General features: G+C 39.8%; 1 protein-coding gene across 2 annotated transcripts; it reads left to right on the forward strand.

Annotated features, from left to right (window-relative positions):
• Positions 1 to 346: 346 nt before the first annotated feature.
• On the forward strand, positions 347 to 5,840 carry NUDT11 (nudix hydrolase 11). Of its 2 annotated transcripts, none has more exons than XM_025276349.3 (3): positions 347 to 482; positions 729 to 1,284; positions 5,039 to 5,840. In XM_025276349.3, coding segments are annotated over exons 2-3 (495 nt in total). In that variant the 5' UTR covers positions 347 to 482; positions 729 to 790; the 3' UTR covers positions 5,040 to 5,840. The 2 variants fall into 2 exon arrangements, 1 of the variants encoding a protein (XP_025132134.1); XR_003106697.3 differs by lacking the exon at positions 347 to 482 and adding an exon at positions 3,517 to 3,595 and having other exon boundaries at positions 612 to 1,284.
• Positions 5,841 to 21,295: the final 15,455 nt, after the last annotated feature.

The following is a 21,295-nucleotide window of genomic DNA, read 5'->3' on the forward strand; positions in this document are numbered from 1 at the left end:
TCTTTCGCCCAATACCTAGGATCATCTTGACAAAACCGAGGCCTTCCTATAAGTAAGCCGGTACTCTTCATTGTGGGAGATGACTACGACCTTATGCACTTGACCATCCGTCTTGTGGTCCTGTGTGTAAAAAGATTGCGCGTGTGTTTTCTGCGACCTGATGGAGAGGTTGAAGAGGTCCGGCCGCGCCACAGCCACGTCTGGGTCAAAGGCACACGTGGAAACAAGCTGGCCCAAGTCACACCGCGGTGCATTTCACCCTGGGGGACAGAGAGTCCCAGGCGGAGAAGTGCCAGGCGCCTGCGCTGTGCGCCAGAGGCGCCTGGCGTTGCGGGAGCCGCGAGACCCCCGCCCTCCGACGGGAACGCGCACGTGCCTGGGGACGCGGACGCGCGCGCGAATGCGCATCACCTCGCTCAGCCTCGGTCCGGGCGGCTGAGGAGGGAAGGAGGGACGGACGGAGACGCGCACCGGAGACGCGAGTGGGCTCTTCGCAGAGTGGCGGGCTCGGGGCGGAGGCGGGGACGGGGGCGGGGGCGGCGCCTCCTCCACTCTGGCGTCTGTGCTCGGGACCCCCGGCCGCGCGGGGGACGGACCGACTGACGTACCTCGCGCGCCCCCGCCCCCGTCCCCGCCCCCGCCTTATCTTCCCTGAGCTCCTGGGGCTCCTGAGCTGAGGCCCCTCTCTCTCACTCTCTGCCCCTCCCCGCGGCTCTTTCTCTCCCCAGCACCTTGGAGCCCCTCGACCCGGCTGCGGCGGGGACCTGAGCGGCGGCGGACGGCCTCGAAGATGAAGTGCAAGCCGAACCAGACGCGGACCTACGACCCGGAGGGGTTCAAGAAGCGGGCGGCGTGCCTGTGCTTCCGGAGCGAGCGCGAGGACGAGGTGCTGTTAGTGAGTAGCAGTCGGTACCCGGACCGCTGGATCGTGCCGGGCGGGGGCATGGAGCCCGAGGAGGAGCCCGGCGGTGCGGCCGTCCGCGAGGTGTTTGAAGAAGCGGGAGTCAAGGGGAAGTTAGGCCGGCTCCTGGGCATTTTCGAGCAGAACCAAGATCGCAAGCACAGAACGTACGTGTATGTACTGACTGTCACTGAGATTCTGGAGGATTGGGAAGATTCGGTTAGCATTGGGAGGAAGCGAGAGTGGTTCAAAGTCGAAGATGCGATCAAGGTTCTCCAGTGCCACAAGCCCGTGCATGCTGAATATCTGCAAAAACTAAAGCTGGGCGGTTCCCCAACCAATGGAAACTCCGTGGCCTCGTCCCTGCCGGAGGGCGATCCCTAGTATGTACCGCTCGTGCACAAACTTCTGCTTTCCGCCTACCTGACAATAAGTAGTGCCCGGAGCACCTCTCTTGCCGTGTGCGGTCTCACCGGGAGGGAGGCTTCTTTTGTTTCCTTGGCAGACCTCTGAATCACGCTTGCAAACTGTCTCAGTTGCCAGGCACTTTTCAGGCACTTTGCACGTTTTTCAGATGCTTTCAGAATCGCTTCTTGGTAACACTTGATAACATTTCAAAAAGCCAAAGCCAGATGGGTTTTTTAAGTTGCCTTATCTGGTCACCCAGAGTTTGGGATGTGTGTGTATGTGCACGCACTCGCTTGTGTGCATGTGTACTTTTGGTACCAGTCTTGTCGTTTGTATTGTATTGAGGGCCTTTAAAATCTGATCACCTTGGTTGTGTGGCATTTTCATTAATTTTTTTTAAGTTGTTTTCTCATTCACAGCTTTAGTCCTGTCAGCAAGCCCTTCTGTGATGGGATTGGTTTGACGGTCCAGTTTTGAATTTCAAAAAAGTATTTAAGAAATTTTACATCATTTGCTCTTTCTGCACTGAGCAATAATTGCATGTTCAGATATGTGATCTAATTTGCCCTTTTCAGAAATTGCTTTATTCATATGTTGTTAATTCGAGTTTCAGAATATTTTCATAACTGATATTTTTTTACTTCTTACTTGAAATAACCATTAACTTTTTAGCCCAAATGTAGCTTAGCAAAATACCATTTTATAGAGTAAACACCCTCTCGAGAAGGTTGTTATGTACTGTCCTGATAATGTACATATTATGAAAACTGTATTCCAAGTGTGATTTAGCATGCTCAACTTCCAACTTCCATTGCTCTTTTCTCAGTGCCCTAGAACAACTATGGTTCTCAGTATAAACTATTCTTTGAAAGAAAGTTTGTGTATTTGAATTTGTGATAGTCAAGTTAAACTTGTCTGAATATCAGTAGTCAAAGAAGTGGAATATTATATGGTAATTTCATCCCAATTGAGGGAGTTAGCTTTCTTAGCTACTCAGCTACTACTGACTTCTCAAACTGTTAAGATGTCTGAACAATCTCTTGTGAAGATTTTGGATTAGGTTTTGTGTCACATGACAATCTTTTTTGGGTGTCTAAGTAAAAGCTCTTACTTACATTTGCTTCAGGACTTGTTTGAAATTAGGGATCCTATCTAAAATGTATAGGTCTGTCTTCTGGAACTACCTTTATTCCTCTAGCCATGTCGGCAGTTAGGTAGATGGAAAATCTACTTTCTAAATTGGGCTTCAGGTTGAAAAAGTTATTCCATACTTAATACTTAAGCATTTTTAAAACATCCTTCTAGTAAATAGTAAGATAGAAAGTAATAGTTATTTCAAACATTTTGTTAGTCCTGAAAGTAGCCTGTTTTAAAACACAATTACTGCTAAAGATTTAATGGAAGTTATCCTTTGTTAAATTAATTCATATTTTGCTGTTGTGCAACATACATGCAGAACAGTTGACAAATCTTTACAGCTTAATGAATCTTTACATAGTGAGCAATACATGTAACTAGAGTTCAGATCCAGAAATTATTAATAACATTACCTGTAACTCAAAAGTCGATTGCATTCCTCTTCCTAATCAGTACTCTGCCCTTCTATCTTTTAAGACCATAGAGTAGTTCTGCTTTTAAACTTTATATTGAATTTTAGAACATATACTCTTTTGTGCTGCTCCCTTGTGTGCTGTATGTGTTTTGTTCCTCAAAATACTCAAATATTTTTCTCTATTTGGTTGCATTTTAATTCTATAAATTAGTAACATGCTTATATGATTGCTTCTAAAAAGTGGGTTCTGTTTCACTTTCTAAAGAAATTTGGTACTACTATTTTGAAAACAAATCTTATTACACTTTCAAGTACAGATAAAGTGCAAGTTTCAGTTCACAAAACATTTTCTGTACTAATGCCATTGAAGTAAACTAAAAAATGAGTGAGTTTTAAAAACAAATGACAGTTTATTATCTGAATTATTTCATTTGATTAGTTATTGTGTATTTTTCAATTTTCCTCTGCAAAAGTGATCGATATCAAATATATATTTGAGCACATATGTTTAATTCCAAACAACTTGACCTTTACTATTCATATAATCTCAAATAGCCCCAAAGATATTTTCCCCCAATAACCTAGTTATTCAAGAGGGTTCTTAAATTCTACCTTAACATTAACACAGCAGATATACTGGGTTCTTATTTTACAGATATTTTTGCAGATAAAAACCCCTTCCATCTGAAATGCTGTCACAAATACTTTGGAGCCTTAACTTGTTATTCTTAGAGGTAATAATGCATCATCTTATTTGGTTCTTAAATTAAGTGTCTGACAAAGGCAAAAATATACAGTATTCATATTAACCCTTTGTTAAGAATTTAGCATATAAATACATTGTGGGTTTGTTTGCTTTTGCCAGAAACATTTAGAATATGTCATGCTATATTTTAGGATTGACTGTTAGGTTCGTTTAAGTAGCTTTGGAACTTAGCCTAGTTGAAATAGTTTAAAGCTCCAAGGAGACTTCTCTTTTTCTCTTGAAGACCAAGCCTTTCAAGCTAAACAGATGAGCAGAGATCATGTAAAAAATTTCTACCACCTCAGCGCTCCAAAGATTGATGTACAGTTGATTTTTTTTCCTTCTAAGAGTGTTAAAGTCACTTATATGTTGTTTGTTTGGTTTTTCAGCCTTCCCCTTGGTAAAAAGGGAAAAAGAGTACTCTCCATAGATAATTGAGGTTTGCAGCAATGAATCAAATTTTTTCTGCATGTTTTATAAACAGCATATATTTTCAGCTGCTCAAATATTTTATTCTTTTAATTTATAGAGAGACAACATTAGAGATTAATATAAATACATAGAAACACTGAAAATAATTGGTGCTATGTCTATAATGTATAAAAAATTTTAAATAAATTATGTCTGAATATGTACACACACAAATATATTTGGGGGGCAAATCTTTTACTTCCAGGTGTCCCATATAGGGAAGCCATCAGGCATTACCAGGGTTTCACCAGTGTTTTCCTGGTAGTTGTCTTCTGATAAACTGTTATACTATATTTAACAGATATTAAATATTTTATGGGCAAATAGCATTATGAGAATCAGAAAGGTCACTATGGTAACTGAAGTAAAACTGGATATTTTTATGAGCAGTTTTCAACTGCTTCTTTTTGATAATTCTGTAACTTCAGCCAAGTTATCTGATGCTCAGGGTTTTTAATATAAAATTGAAGATAATAAAAATGGTTACTTCATAAACTTTTCCTATGAGAAGCCTTTCCTGACCACCTGGGTCAAGATACCCTCTCCTGTGTGTGTCATGGTTTTTACAATTTATTGTACTTACCTATTTGTATGGTTGTGTGGCCACTACACAACAAATTTCACAAACTTTTTGATGGCTAGGAACCAATAATTCCCATAAGCCTAGAGTCCAGAACATGAAATTTATGGGTTTTTTTTATGTCTTAGATGACCACTCCCCCTTTTGCGAAACTTCTGGTATCACTTCTTTCCAGACTTTTTTGTTTTGTAACATATATTGACTTATAACTTCCTCAGCTGCTCATCCAGACTCACATTGCAGCTGCATTACATAATTCCGGGAAGGCTTTCCAAATGTGAAGTGAATGATGCAGATAATAAAGCCTTTGTAAATTTATCAATTGGAAGAATTGTTAAATTAATATAAGCCTTCTAATTTTATGTTGGTTTGTTTCTCCAGATGAACAGCAAAGATGTCCGGATTGTTTGAAAGAATCAATGATGTGAACCATTAATAAATGGAATTGTCAAGTATAGGTGAGCACTTCCATGCTTCCAAGGAGACAGCTCATCTGGTTTTCTTCCTGCATCTTGAGACATGCCTTCCCTGTCTGTTTTGCTGACTTCTCTTGCCCTGGTGATTTTACTGTTGTACATGAACAGACTCTTATTCAGCACCTGTAGCCTTTTGTTGTGCTTTTTTTTTTTGATATGTCTGCCTTCTTTATTAGACTATGATATCCTTGAAAGCAAGAACCACATCTACGTATTCTTTGCATATTCTGCACCTGAGACACTACTTGAAATATGGTTGACATCACTGAAGGTTCTTTGATTCAATTAATATTTTATAATCACTACATATAATTATAATGGCAAAACATTCCCCTTCCAATCTGGTGCTATATGCTCTCCAGGCACCATGTGTGTGGCTTTTCTGAATAAGACATTTTGGAAACTTTTCAAGGCAGTTGTAGGATATTCAAGGACAAGAATTACTACTCCTATTGCTATGTCATACCATGCAGTGGATAGCACAGTTTTTACATCACGTAGGGCAAAATTTTATAGAATCAGTCCTTTGTGTAACAACTTCAGTGTTTTTGTACTGTTGTTAATTTGCTTAAAATTTTATTCAAGAATACCACTTGCTGTAAAACTAATTATAAAAATAAATACAATGAACATAATAAGATGATGTGCTTTTAATAAAAATTTTACAATATACAAATAATAAAGTTAATGTTTTTGCACTGCTCTAACCACTTCTTCCATGTAATCTTAACATTTCTTTGAAGAAAAGATTGCTTTTATAATTTTACAGATTCAGTATACTATATTATTTGATGTCAGAGGCAACAAAAACTGCTACAGGCAGTTTCCAAAGTTAATCATGCCACTTAGTTTGCCTAGGTTTCTTTATTATCTCTCACTGATTCAGTTGGCCATAGTTTTCATCCCCTTTTCCAATACACTCAGCTAGATCCTCATCCCACCTGGATTCTGTATGTGAGAATGCAGAGGATTGAAAGAGAGCTACATTGTTGTCACCTGGAAAAGTCAAGGGGGGGCACTTCTAGGAGGGTGCTGAAAATTAAAAGATTTAGAGATGACTTGGGTCAGCTACCTCCAAGAGAGCAACTTTAAGAAAATGGCAGAGATGTTTAGAGGAAATTTTATGGAGTTCTGCCATGGGGTTTGTGATGTCAGCACTCTTCCTCATCTCCCTACAGAGGCCCTAGAGTGGCCTTAATAAGGTAGTTTTCTTTCTTTTGCATTGTAAAGCAGTAAAATCGAAAAAAAGCTTGGACTCCATTTGAGTGTTACACCCTTCCACATGGTACCAGTGAAATGTATTGATTATTTCCCCAATTTTTATAGAATTTGAAATAAAAACATTTCCCTGGTGTATTGGATTTTTTTAGGTATGATATGGTACTGTGGTTATGTTTTTTAAATCCTTATCTTTTAGTGAAATATACTGTAAATTTAACAGATGAAAAAATATGCTACTGATATTTGCTTAGATGGGGTGAGTGAGCATATAGACGAAATAGGCAATAAATTGAAAATTATTAAAGTTGGGTGATGGATATTTGGGAGTTCGTTATACTATTCTCTATACTTTTGTATATGTTTGAGATTTTTCATAATAAAAATTGAAAAAAATTCTTCAGAGTATACTTGTAGGCCTCCCTCTGTCCCTAAGACTTGAGAAGGTTGGTTGGAACATCAGTCGACAGCCCATACAGCCAGAACCTCTCCTCCTCTCAAAAAAACCTAGGTTTTGTTCCTGAGCTAACATGTTGGCAGACTTTCTCTTCCCTTAATGTCAATTCTTCCCTCGGAGGTCTCCCAGCTCTACACGTAAAAAGACTTTTAGTTGAATCAGTATGTCAAATATGACCAGAAAGCTTTGAACACTACTGGTGGACATAGCTTAGGTTCCACTCCCCATTCTATAATTTAGTTTTAAAAGCTGAAATTTTTTTCCTCATTACAGTTAATTCATCTTAATTTCATAAAAGTTGGAAAATTCCCCCCCAAATAAATGAATCAAAAGTCACACATGATCCCCCTACCAAGAATAACTATGTTTGAAAAAAAATATGTGTGTATGTGTATTCTAGCCATTTTTCTTTTCAAATATAAACATATGTAACCCAGACACAGATGGCACAGATGAGCCCCTTCCCCCAGAATAGTTTCTAAAATCCATGACCACTTTATTGTTAAACACAACACAGGCACCTTGCTGTTACTCAGAGTGTTTTAGGGTACTTCTCATGGTTGTCATGGGCTTCCCTGGTGGCTCAGATGGTAAAGAATGCTCCTGCAAAGCAGGAGACCTGGGTTCGATCCCTGGGTTGGGAAGATCCCCTGGAGGAGGGCATGGCAACCCAGTCTAGTATTCTTGCCTGGAGAATCCCCTCGGACAGAGGAACCTGGCAGGCTGTAGTCCATGAAGTTACAAAGAGTCAGATACAACAGAACGACTAAGTATAGCACACTGCACAGGGCTGTCATGGAATTTTTGCTACTTCTTTTCTGTACAAGTGCAAAGGCATGGCACAAAACTTGGGTGTCAAATCCAGACCAAGTTCTCTATCAAATGTTGATGAAGGGAACAATGCAGGCTTGTTTTATTTATCTATTTATTTAGCCACGAAAGAGCTGCAGCGTAGGCTAGCAAGCCCTGTGTGGAGATCTTTATACAAGAATAAGATAGTAAAGGTTGTGATTTTTTTTTTTCTAATTCATTTAGTTTTTTACTTTACAATATTGTATTGGTTTTGCCATACATTGACATGAATCTGCCATGGGTGTACATGTGTTCCCCATCCTGAACCCCCCTCCCACCTCCCTCCCCATACCATCCCTCTGGGTCATCCCAGTGCACCAGCCCCAAGCACCCTGTATCATGCATCGAACCTGGACTGGCAATTCATTTCTCATATGATAATTCACATGTTTTAATGCCATTCTCCCATATCATCCTGCCCTCACCCTAGCCCACAGAGTCCAAAAGACTGTTCTATACATCTGTGTCTCTTTTGCCATCTCGCATACAGGGTTGTCATTACCATCTTTCTAAATTCCACATATATGCGTTAGTGTACTGTATTGGTGTTTTTTTTTTTTTTCTGGCTTACTTCACTCTGTATAATAGGCTCCAGTTTCATCCACCACATTAGAACTGAATCGAATGTATTCTTTTTAATGGCTGAGTAATATTCCATTGTGTATATGTACCACAGCTTTCTAATCCATTCATCTGATGATGGACATCTAGGTGGCTTCCATGTCCTGGCTATTATAAACAGTGCTGTGATGAATATTGGGGTACACGTGTCTCTTTCAACTCTGGTTTCCTCAGTGTGTATGCCCAACAATGGGATTGCTGGGTCATATGTCAGTTCTATTTCCAGTTTTTAAAGGAATCTCCACACTGTTCTCCATAGTGGCTATACTAGTTTGCATTCCACCAACAGTGTAAGAGGGGTCCCTTTTCTCCACACCCTCTCCAGCATTTATTGCTTGTAGACTTTTGGATAGCAGCCATTCTGACTGGCATGAGATGGTACCTCATTGTGGATTTGATTTGCATTTCTCTGACAATGAGTGATGTTGAGCATCTTTTCATATGTTTGTTAGCCATCTGTATATTTTCTTTGGAGAAATGTCTGTTTAGTTCTTTGGCCCATTTTTTTATTGGGTCGTTTATTTTTCTGGAACTGAGCTGTAGGATCTGCTTGTATAATTTTAAGATTAATTCTTTGTCAGTTGCTTCATTTGCTATTATTTTCTCCCATTCTGAAGGCTGTCTTTTCACCTTGCTTATAGTTTCCTTCATTGTGCAAAAGCTTTTAATTTTAATTAGGTCCCATTTGTTTATTTTTGCTTTTATTTCCAATATTCTGGGAGGTGGGTCATAGAGGATCCAGCCGTGGTTTATGTTGGAGAGTGTTTTGCCTGTTTTCCTCTAGGAGTTGTATAGTTTCTGGTCTTACGTTTAGATCTTTAATCCATTTTTAGTTTATTTTTGTGTATGGTGTTAGAAAGTGATCTAGTTTCATTCTTTTATGAGTGGCTGACCAGTTTTCCCAGCACCACTTGTTAAAGAGATTGTTTTTTCTCCATCATATATTCTTGCCTCCTTTGTCAAAGATAAGGTGTCCATAGGTGCGTGGATTCATCTCTGGGCTTTCTATTTTGTTCCATTGATCTATATTACTGTCTTTGTGCCAGTACCATACTGTCTTGATGACTGTGGCTTTGTAGTAGAGATTGAAGTCAGGCAAGTTGATTTCTCCAGTTCCATTCTTCTTTCTCAAGATTGCTTTGGCTATTTGAGGTTTTTTGTATTTCCATACAAATTGTGAAATTATTTCTTCTAGCTCTGTGAAAAATACCGTTGGTAGCTTGATAGGGATTGCTCTGAATCTACTGATTGCTTTGGGTAGTATACTCATTTTCACTAAATTGATTCTTCCAATCCATGAACACGGTATATTTCTCCATCTATTAGTGTCCTCTTTGATTTCATTCACCAGTGTTTTATAGTTTTCTATATATCAGTCTTTTGTTTCTTTAGGTAGATGTATTCCTAAGTATTTTATTCTTTTCATTGCAATGGTGAATGGAATTGTTTCCTTAATTTCTCTTTCTGTTTTCTCATTGTTAGTGTATAGGAATGCAAGGGATTTCTGTGTGTTGATTTTATATCCTGCACCTTTATATCCTGCACCTTTACTAGCTCTAGTAATTTTCTGGTGGAGTCTTTAGGGTTTTCTATTAGAGGATCATGTCATCTGCAAACAGTGAGAGTTTTACTTCTTCTTTTCCAATCTAGATTCCTTTTATTTCTTTTTCTGCTCTGATTGCTGTGGCCAAAATTTACAACATTATGTTGAATAGTTGTAATGAGTGTGGGCACCCTTGTCTTGTTCCTGACTTTAGGGGAAATGCTTTCAATTTTTCACCATTGAGGATAATGTTTGCTCAGGGTTTGTCATATATAGCTTTTATTATGTTGAGGTATGTTCCTTCTGTTCCTGCTTTCTGGAGGGTTTTTATCATAAATGGATGTTGAATTTTGTCAAAGGCTTTCTCTGCATCTATTGAGATAATCATATCGTTTTTATTTTTCAATTTGTTAATGTGGTGTATCCCATTGATTGATTTGTGGATATTGAAGAATCCTTGCATCCCTGGGATAAAGCCCACTTGGTCATGATGTATGATCTTTTTAATATGTTGTTGGATTCTGATTGCTTGAATTTTGTTAAGGATTTTTGCATCTATGTTTATCAGCGATATTGGCCTGTAGTTTTCTTTTTTTGTGTGGCATCTTTGTCAGGTTTTGGTATTAGGGTGATGGTGGCCTCATAGAATGAGTTTGGAAGTTTACCTTCCTCTGCAATTTTCTGGAAGAGTTTGAGTAGGCTAGGTGTTAGCTCTTCTCTAAATTGTGTAGAATTCAGCTGTGAAGTCGTCTGGTCCTGGGCTTTTGCTTGTTGGAAGATTTCTGATTAACAGTTTTAATTTCCGTGCTTGTGATGGGTCTGTTAAGATTTTCTATTTCTTGCTGGTTCAGTTTTGGAAAGTTGTACTTTTCTAGGAATTTGTCCATGTCTTCCAAGTTGTCCATTTTATTTGCATATAGTTGCTGATAATAGTCTCTTATGATCCTTTGTATTTCTGTGTTGTCTGTTGTGATATCTCCATTTTAATTTCTAATTTTGTTGATTTGATTTTGCTCCCTTTGTTTCTTGATGAGTCTGACTAATGGTATGTCAATTTTATTTATCTTCTGGAAGAATCAGATATTGGGTTTGTTGATTTTTGCTATGGTTTCTTTTGCATTTATTTCTGCCTTACTTTTTAAGATTTATTTCCTTCCACTAAACCTGGGGTTCTTCATTTCTTTCTTTCCTAGTTGCTTCAGGTGTAGAGTTAGGTTATTTATTTGACTTTTTTCTTGTTTCTTGAGGTAAGCCTGTATTGCTATGAACCTTCCCTTTAGCACTGCTTTTACAGTGTCCCATAGGTTTGGGGTTGTTGTGTTTTCATTTTCATTCATTTCTATGCATATTTTAATTTATTTTTTTCATTTCTTCTGTGATTTGTTTGTTATTCAGCAGTGTGTTGTTCAGCCTCCATATGTTGGAAGTTTTAGTAATTTTTCTCCTGTAATTGAGATCTAACTGCATTGTGGTCAGAAAAGATGCTTGGAATATTTCAATTTCTTTGAATTTACCAAGGCTAGACTTGTGGCCCAGGATGTGATCTATCCTGGAGAAGGTTCCGTGTGCACTTGAGAAAAAGGTGAAATTCATTGTTTTGTGGTGAAATGTCCTATAGATATCAATTAGGTCTAACTGGTCTATTGTATCATTTAAAGTTTGTGTTTCCTTGTTAATTTTCTGTTTAGTTGATCTATCCATAGATGTGAGTGGGGTATTAAAGTCTCCCACTATTATTGTGTTATTGTTAATACCCCTTTCATACTTGTTAGCATTTGTCTTACATATTGCGGTGCTCCTATGTTGGGTGCATATATATTTATAATTGTAATATCTTCTTCTTGGATTGATCCTTTGATCATTATGTATTGTCCATCTTTGTCTCTTTTCATGGCCTTTGTTTTAAAGTCTATTTTATCTGATATGAGTATTGCTACTCCTGCTTTCTTTTGGTCTTTATTTGCATGGAATATCTTTTTCCAGCCCTTTGCCTTCAGTCTGTATGTGTCCCTTGTTTTGAGGTGGGTCCCTTGTAGACAACATATGTAGGGGTCTTGTTTTTGTATTCAGGCAGTCTTTGTCTTTTGGTTGGGGCATTCAACCCATTTACATTTAAGGTAATTATTGATGAGTATGATCCCGTTGCCATTTACTTTATTGTTTTAGGTTCGAGTTTATACATCCTTTCTGTTTTTCCTGTCTAGAGAAGATCCTTTAGCATTTGTTGGAGAGCTGGTTTGGTGGTGCTGTATTCTCTCAGCTGTTATCCTTATGGGAATCCCCTTGTGTGTTATTTGTTGTTTTTCCCTTGCTGCTTTCAATATTTGTTCTTTGTGTTCCATCTTTGTTAATTTGATTACTATGCGTCTTGGGGTGTTTCGACTTGGGTTTATCCCATTTGGGACCCTCTGGGTTTCTTGGACTTGGGTGATTATTTCCTTCCTTCCCCATTTTAGGGAAGTTTTCGACTATTATCTCCTCAAGTATTTTCTCATGGTCTTTCTTTTTGTCTTCTTCTTCTGGGACTCCTATGATTCGAATGTTGGGGCATTTAACATTGTTTCAGAGGTCTCTGAGGTTGTCCTTAGTTCTTTTAATTCTTTTTTCTTTTTTCCTCTCTGTTTCGTTTATTTCTACCATTCTATCTTCTACCTCACTTATCCTATCTTCTGGCTCCATTATTCTACTGTTTGTTCCCTCCAGAGTGTTTTTTATCTCATTTATTGCATTATTCATTATATATTGACTGTTTTTTATTTCTTCTAGATCCTTGTTAAACCTTTCTTGCATCTTCTTAATCGTTGTCTCCACGCTATTTATCTGTAACTCCAATTTGTTTTCAAGGTTTTGGGTCATTTTCACTATCATTATTTGGAATTCTTTATCAGGTAGATTCCCTATCTCTTCCTCTTTTGTTTGGTTTGGTGGGCATTTATCCTGTTCCTTTGCCTGCTAGGTATTTCTCTGCCTTTTCATCTTGTTCATATTGCTGTGTTTGGTGGCTCAGACAGTAAAGCGTCTGCCTGCAGTGTGGGAGACCTGGGTTCGATCCCTGGGTGAGGAAGATCCCCTGGAGAAGGAAATGGCAACCCACTCTAGTACTCTTGCCTAGAAAATTCCATGGACAGAGGAGCCTTGTTGGCTACAGTCCATGGGGTCTCAAAGAGTCGGACACAACTGAGCAACTTCACTTCACTTCACTTCTGTATTCTGGCAGTTTGTGGTTCCTCTTTATTGTGGAGGTTCCTCACTGTGGGTGGGGTTGGGCGGGTGGCTTGTCAAGGTTTCCTCTTTAGGGAATCTCGTGTCAGTGTTCTGGTCGGTGGAGCTGGATTTCTTCTCTCTGGAGTGAAATGAAATGTCCAGTAATGAGTTTTGAGATGTCAGTGGGTTTGGTGTGACTTTGGGCAGCTTGTATATTGAAGCTCAGGGCTATGTTCCTGTGTTGCTGGAGAATTTGCATGGTATATCTTGCTCTGGAACTTGTTGGCCCTTGGGTGGTGCTTGGTTTCAGTGTAGGTATGGAGGCATTTGATGAGCTCCTATCGATTAATGATCCCTGGATTCAGGAGTTCTAAGGTGTTCTCAGGATTTGGACTTAAGCCTCCTGTCTCTGGTTTTCAGTCTTATTCTTACAGTAGCCTCAAGACGTCTTCATCTGTACAGCACTGATGATAAAACATCTAGGTTAATGATGAAAAGTTTCTCCACAGTGAGGGACACCCATAGAGGTACACAGAGTTACATGGAGAAGAGAAGAGGGAGGAGGGAGATAGAGGTGACCAGGACAAGAAGAGGGGGAATCAAAAGGGGAGAGAGCAAGCTAGCCATTAATCATTTCCCTGTGTGCTCTCCACAGTCAGGATCCCTCAGAGATGTTCACAGAGTTACACAGAGAAGAGAAGAGGGATGAAGGAGACAGAGGTGGCCAGGAGGACAAAATGGGGAATCACAAGGAGAGAGACAGATCCAGCCAGTAATCCGTTCCCTAAATGTTCTCCACAGCGTAGAACACACACAGAGATTCACAGAGTTGGGTAGAGAAGCAAAGGGGGATGGGGGAGATAGAGGTGACCTGGTGGAGAGAAAGGAGAATTAAAAGGGGCAGAGAGCAATCAGGCCAGTGATCTCGCTCACAAGTAAAAATGGGTACTGAAGATTGGGTTCTTAAAGGTACAAAGTTGATAACAAATACCAAAAAGCAAAGATTAAAAATCTAGAGTAGAGGTTAGATTCTCAAATATACAATATAAAAAAAAAACAAAGTCACAAAAATTATTTTATATATATATATATATATAAAGTTTGCTTTAAAAATAGGGTCTTTTTTTTGCAAAGTAATAGTAGGTTATAAAAATGAAAATTAAAGGAGTAATAGGGGACTTAAAATATCTTTTAATTTAATTTAAAAAATGATAATAGTAAAAATATATCTAGGGCTTTCTCTGGAGCTGTTGCAGACAGTGTGGGATCAGTTCATTTTCAGACAGTTCCTTGGTCGAGCTTGTACTTCTCAAGGTCTATAGCCCCCTTCCTATGTAGTCAGTGCTAACTACAGGGTTTTAATCTATTGCACCTGTCACTTCCAAAGTGGTTCCCTCTGTTTATTTTAGCTTCTTATGTTTGCTGGTCTCTTCAGTGTCTAATTTCCACCCCAAAACAAGCAGGGTGGTGGTGGTCACTTTTTTTTAGGCTCACTTGTTCTTTCGTGCTGTGGGGAGGGAGGAACACTGCAAACAAATATCACTGGCATGTGCTCACAGTGATTCAGCCACACTGCGTTTGCCCCTGCTCACAGCATGTGTGCTTTCCCAGTCTACACTGTTCATGCTCTAGGTTGCTCTGCCGGGAACTGTCTGATGCGGGCCCTGGTTTGCATGCACTTCCCAGGTCTAAGCCACTCAGGTTCAGGTTCTCGGGTACTCCACAAAGGCACAGACTTGGTTGGGCCTGTGTTTTGTGCCCATCCCAGGTCCAAGCAGCTCAGATGACCAGGTGCTTGGCGAGCACAGTTGCCCCCAGTTGAAGGCTGTGACTTATTGCCTCCCCTGACCCAGCCGCTCAGTTTTCTGGGTGTACAATGGGCGCGCCTTCTCAGGTGTGCCTGTGTCTCTTCTGGGGATCTGATCTCTGACCTTGACCCTCCTGGCGGATGTCAACCATCCAGAATCCCAAGAAGTCTTGGTTAGCAATGAAGTCTGCTTGCAGTTTGGTATAGGATGCCTCTATGGGGCCGTGATTGCCCCCTTCCAGCTCTGGCTGCCCTCGCCTGCTTGTCTCTAGCAGGGGATGTGCCTGCGGCAGCTGGCTAGCTCTACTCAGTCCTTTGTTCTGTGAGCAGGCCTGGTGGTGTCTTAGGTTAGGGCTTTTCACGGGATAGCTATCCCACAGTCTGGGTTGCTATTCGAGCTAGTTCCCTCAGATTGCCCTCGGGGCCTTCAGGCCCGGTCCTTACCCTAAGCAATGCAGCCCCTGCTTGCTAGTGGGGGATGTGAGCGTCTGGGCTGCTGCTCCACTGGGAGTTGCTGTTAGGCACATAATCTGTGGGTTTTAATTATTTATTTATTTTTCCTTCTGGTTATTTTCCCCTCTGAGATTCCAAGGCTCACCACAGACCCGCTGGAGAAAGTGTGTTCTGGTATTTGGAAACTTCTGTCTTTTTTAAGACTCCCTTCCCGGGACGGATCTCCATCCCTACCTCTTTTGTCTCTCTTTTTATCTTTTATATTTTGTCCTACCTCCTTTCGAAGACAATGCCTTTCTGGGTGCCTGATGTCCTCTGCCAGCGTTCAGAAGTTGTTTTGTGGAATTTGCTTGGCATTCAAATGTTCTTTTGATGAATTTGTTGGGGAGAAAGTGGTCTCCCTGTCCTATTCCTCCACCATCTTAGGACCGCCCCTTGCAGGCTTGTTTTAGTTGGTTTGGCTTTTCATCTCCTAATTCCCATACAGACTTTCTAGTCACCAAGCACTGAGGCTGGCAGGGGAGGGAGAACAATCAATTCAGAGGGGTTCACCTTTGTTAAATCACACAATTGCAATATATTAGCTAAAAGTAGGCTGGCCTGCTACTACCTTGTTTTTTCAGAAACTTCCCTGTTTTTTCTGGATCCTTTTTAAGCTGCCATGTGTGACTCTCATGTCCTCTTCTGAGCATAGTGATTTTTCAACTGGTAAGCAAGGACATCACCACTCTGGACTCAGGAAATGGAACCCTGTTATTCATTCCCCTTCTATCTTTTTACCCCAGAATGTGCCCTTATCAATTTTATATAGTGCCCAAGAGACAAGGCCATTTATTGAAGAGTACCAGATTATGTGAGGCAAAGAACACAATTTACAACTACTGTACAGTTCAGATCTTTGCTAAGTTTCATTGCTAGAAAAGTTCCCTAATGCTGGCTGACTCCAAATTGGCCTAGGAAAGTCCCTCCATCCCCCACTCTCCATCACTACCAAAAACCTGAGTTTGCAGTTTCAAATCATGGATAAAATGATTCCCACTATGGATAGGAGAAGGCAATGGCACTCCATTCCAGTACTCTTGCCTGGAAAAATCTCATGGGCCTGTTAGGCTGCAGTCCATGGGGTCGCTAAGAGTCGGACACAACTGAGCAACTTCACTTTCACCTTTCACTTTCATGCATTGGATAAGGCAGTGGCAACCCACTCCAGTGTTCTTGCCTGGAGAATCCCAGGGACGGGGAAGCCTGGTGGGCTGCCGTCTATGGGGTCGCACAGGGTTGGACACGACTGAAGCGACTTAGCAGCAGCAGCAGCAGCAGCACCATGGATAAGGTAAAGCTGCTCCCATGACTCAATCTCTAAAAAGTACTTAAGAGTGCCTCAAATTTATATTCATAGAATCAAAGATATGAATCTTAATGGATGGATCAAAGGACTAAAATGTGAATGGTCTCCTTTTACTCCAAAGTTCATGATTTATGTTAAGATGAAGAAGAACATGACTGACAGTATCTTGCAGTGAATTCGGTGTTCCACCTTTTCCCAGGATAGTGAACATAAGGAATCAAGAAGCCCATCCGTGGTCTAAGAAGACTTAACACCTCACTCCTGTGTAATCCTACACAGCAGTGTGAAAAAGCAGTCCAGGACCTCTCGAACCTTAAACCTCTCTGGGGCCACTGCTGAAGGTATAGAGGACTTGAAACAGAGTTCGTATCAATTCTCTTTTTGCCCTTTGTCTAACCACTCAAAATTAGACCTCATTTCTTGGTATTACAAACACATAAATTGACTGCAAAATCATTCTTAGTAGGCGTTACCAGTGATAGCATCATGCTCCCTAGTGGACATTTTAGGGATTAGCCCAGTCTATCTAAACAGATGCATCCTGTTTAAAGCAAGGAAAAACCCTTCCCAGGAGTATTTTGCTGCCCTAGAGCACCCTGCTGTCCAAGTCTATTAACAATTATCTTTTTCTTAATTAAATCGCTTAATTAATTTCTAAATTAAACCTTAATATATTAGATATGAATAAAGACCTTCTATCATCTCAGTCAATAATATTTCGAGTCTTTAAGCTGTGTTCTTTCATCTAGCTTTAACCTGGTAGGTAAATAGGAAAGTATTTGCATTTATCTAGTACATCTATCCTTTCAATTGGAGCTCTCAGTGTTGGGAAGACAAATGAGAAACCAAGAAATCTCAACAAAATGTAGTGGGTTGTTTTTTCGTGTGTGTGATAGTGGGGATTCAGTGGGCTCTGCCAGCATGTAGTAAACTAACCTAGTTTAGCAGGGATGAGAGATTCTCAGAGAAAGTGTCATGTAACTTAGCACCTGAAGGGTGAACAGGGCCTAGCCAGGAGAAGTACTGGGAGGGTATTCTTCCAGAAAGGGAAGAGCTAGTGTGGGGTTCTAGATGATTTTAGGAACAAGAACTTGTTCATTATGTCTGGAACATAGTTTGAGCATGTAGAGAAGAAGAAAGGATCTCCAAGTGAATGTCATGGGGTAAGAAAAAGCCAGATTATAGAGGGTCTGATATGACTTGTTCAGGAATTGGAGGAAAGGAGACATGACATCAACTTGTCTAAAGAGTAGAAAATTATTTGTAAAGGGAGAGAAGATTGTGATAGTAGTTCAGGTGAGAAATGATGGTGATCTGAACTAGGGTACTGACCATATTGATAGATGTGGACACATTTTAGAAATTTATAGGATTTAATGGGGCATGAGTTGATTAATTGGATGTAGGGGATTAGAGAGGTAGATATCATGGATATATTTAAAGATATCCGTCTAAAACAACTGAGATGATGGTACCACTCCCTTGGTGGAATCTAATAGAGGGAAAGCATTAGTTATGGAAAACTGAGCAATGAGAGTAGTTTTACAACTGTTTCTGGTAGCCAAGAGACATTAACTTAGACATATCCAAAAGTCCAGAGATACGTAGACATGCAGCTTAGGAAAGAAGAATGAGGTGGAGGTGTAGATCCTGGAATCATCAGTAGATGGACAATAAGTGAAGAGGTAGTAAAGGTCATATAGGAGAGAGTATACAAAGAGGACAATGAAAATCTCCCTGAAGAATATCAACATTTAAGGGTGGGTGCAGGACTTCCAAAAGAGTTGTATGAGGATCTTGGTTGGACCCACTCCCTACTGAAATAACATTTAATTGGTGACAAATATGTATGTACACACACACACATATTTAAAGTCCCTAAAAACTGTCATAAGGGCATACAGCAAATGGATAAACATTTGTTCAAAAAAATCTACTAAATCTCTGTAAAAATAGAATTTGGCATTTGAGCTATAACCTGTTCCAATCTCCCTCAGCTCTATGTGAAAAGCTCTCCTCCAAGTATGGGTGTGCCCAAGAAGACCGTGGCTCATTATCCTCGCAGTTCCTAGTCTAGGGCTATATTTTCACCTCTGGGGGAAGGCACCAATGTCTTTTATTCCATCACAGCCCTATGTTGCCAAATCACTACTCTAGGCAAGCCGGGGCTAAAGAACAGATATTCTTGGCCCAAGTTCATTTCTAGGGTGAAGTTTCTACATGGAGATAGGAAAGGTGAAATAACCAGGTGCTACCGTCTCCCTTGAATGCCCAGTGGAGTGTTATTATAGAAGTATCCTACTATATCCACCAGTTCAGGTCAAAACTACAATGAGATACCAGTCAGAATGGCCATCATGAAAAAGGCTACAAACAATAAATGCTGGGGAGGGTGTGGAGAAAAGGGAACCCTCTTGCACTGTTGATGGGAATGTAAATTGATACAGCCACTATGGAAGACGGTATGGAGATTTCTTAAAAAACTAGGAATAAAACCACTGTATGGCCCAGCAATCCCACTCCTAGGCATATACCCTGAGGAAACCAAAATTGAAAAAGACACATATATAGTTGTCTGAAGTTTCTGCTTGGGTACAGAAGCAAGCTGTAAGCAGCATAGCAGCTGTGCCTGAAGGGATTGAATTTATTTGGAAAAGAACCTGGAAACATTTATATCTAAGGGCATTTTTTGGAAAAACAATGAGGATCTTAATGGTGAACAATTAAGAAGGGCCTGGTAGCTCCAGGATGCCATTAACAACAGAGGAACAACACTATAAAACATTAGACTAATATACATATAATGACCACTCCAAACAACAACAAAATGTACAAGGATCCTTCTCCAAAAAAGACTGTATGCTGGGCCATAAACATGCCCCAAAAGATTTAAGATTGAAATCATACTAATTATGTTCTCTAACCAAAATGGAATTAAATTAGAAATCAACAATAGAAATATGGGAAACTCACAAATATGTGGAAATTAAACAATACATTCCTAGATAACCAATGGGTTAAAGAAGAAATCATGATAGAAATTAGAAAATACTTTGAGATGGATACAATCAAAATACCAAAGCTCGAAATGCAACTAAAGCAGTACTTAAAATGGTAATTCATAAGTATAAATTCCTATGAAAAGATGAGCAAAGTAAACACAAAACAAGCAAAAAGAAAGTAATACAAAAGGATAGAATGAAATTAGGTAAACAATAGAAAAACAACAGTGAAATTAGATAAACAGTAGTGAAAATCAACAACACTAAATGTTGGCTCTTTGAAATGATTAGTGATCTGTATTGTATCCAGAATATTAAAGAATATGTGTAAGTCAATAATACAACAAATACTGCAATTAAAAGGTGGACAGAGGATTTGAATAGACTTCTCCAAAGATATACACAAAGGGACAATAAGTGTGTGCAACGTTATTAGCTATTAAGGAAATGGATGAACAACAGGTCAGACATAACACATCACATATTGTACAGCTTCATTTATATAATGCCTAGTATGGTTGAACATACAGAATCAAAACGCAGATTAATAGTTACCTATGGCTGAAGGAAAGGGGAATGGGAATTGACCTCTAATGGGTACAAGGTTTCTCTTTGAAACAATGAAGATATTTTAAAATTAGATTATAACAATGGTTGCCCAAATTTATAAATGCACTAACAACCTTTGACTTATACAATAAATAGGTGAAGATTATGGTATGTAATTTACATTGTAATAAAACTGTTAACAAAAATTTCTGGGTTGGGCAGAGAGAGAAGTGCATACAAAGGGATCATCAAAAAAAGGAGTAGTTATCAAAATAAAAGGGAAATGGGGAGAAAGTAGACACAGAATTGAGTGAATTTAAGGCTAAACATGATTAACAAGAACTGCTTCAATAAAGTGGCAGGATGGAAACACAGATGATAGTGGGCTAGGGAATGAGTGGGAGATAAGGAATTAGATTCAGCGAGTCTAAATGATTCATTCAAGCAGCTTAATTATGAAAGAGAGCAGAGGAATGGAAGGGATAGTAGCTCAAAGGTGATGCCACATCGAAGAAAAGTTTTAGTGTTTTCAGGGTGGCAGAGACTTGAGCACCTTTACTTGTTTATGAAGAGAAGCCAGTGTTATCAAGTCAAGCTTGCTCTGCTCACTGGACGACAGGCCAAAAAATTCGAGAAACAAGGTGTTGAGGCAAGGAGTATGACTTTTTCATAAAGCCAAGAAGATGACAGACTAATGTCTCAAAATAACCATCTTATTAGGGTCTGGATACCGGTTTGTTTTATAGAACAGAGATGGGAGAGGTGAGGAAACAAAGTAAAAAGGCCATTAATCTTGTAAATATCTCCTAGGATGGCAAGCTTCAGGGAGGGGATGTGTTAATTTCTTCTTTCCTGCCATCCACAGGTGGACAGGGTCCTGAACAGAAGCTAGTTTAGCAGTCAGGCAGAGGGGCAACATTCTCTGAGGTAGGCCATTATATATGATTACAATAACAAAAGCAATGAAAAGCAAGTCAAAGAAATGGTTCGAACATGAAGTCAGAATTGGCTTTTCCTTGAAACACCAGTAGAGAGGGAAAACCTGAAAACATAGTAAGATGTGGTAACCAATTGAACAAGAGGGTAGAAGGACTTGTGTGTGAAGCAC

This window comes from Bubalus bubalis, chromosome X (genome assembly GCF_019923935.1).
Source record: "Bubalus bubalis isolate 160015118507 breed Murrah chromosome X, NDDB_SH_1, whole genome shotgun sequence".
Lineage (NCBI taxonomy): Eukaryota > Metazoa > Chordata > Mammalia > Artiodactyla > Bovidae > Bubalus > Bubalus bubalis.

What these genes read in the sequence shown, in the direction of transcription:
- NUDT11 (XM_025276349.3), top strand. Translation starts at nt 791, where the DNA reads ATGAAGTGCAAGCCGAACCAGACGCGGACCTACGACCCGGAGGGGTTC.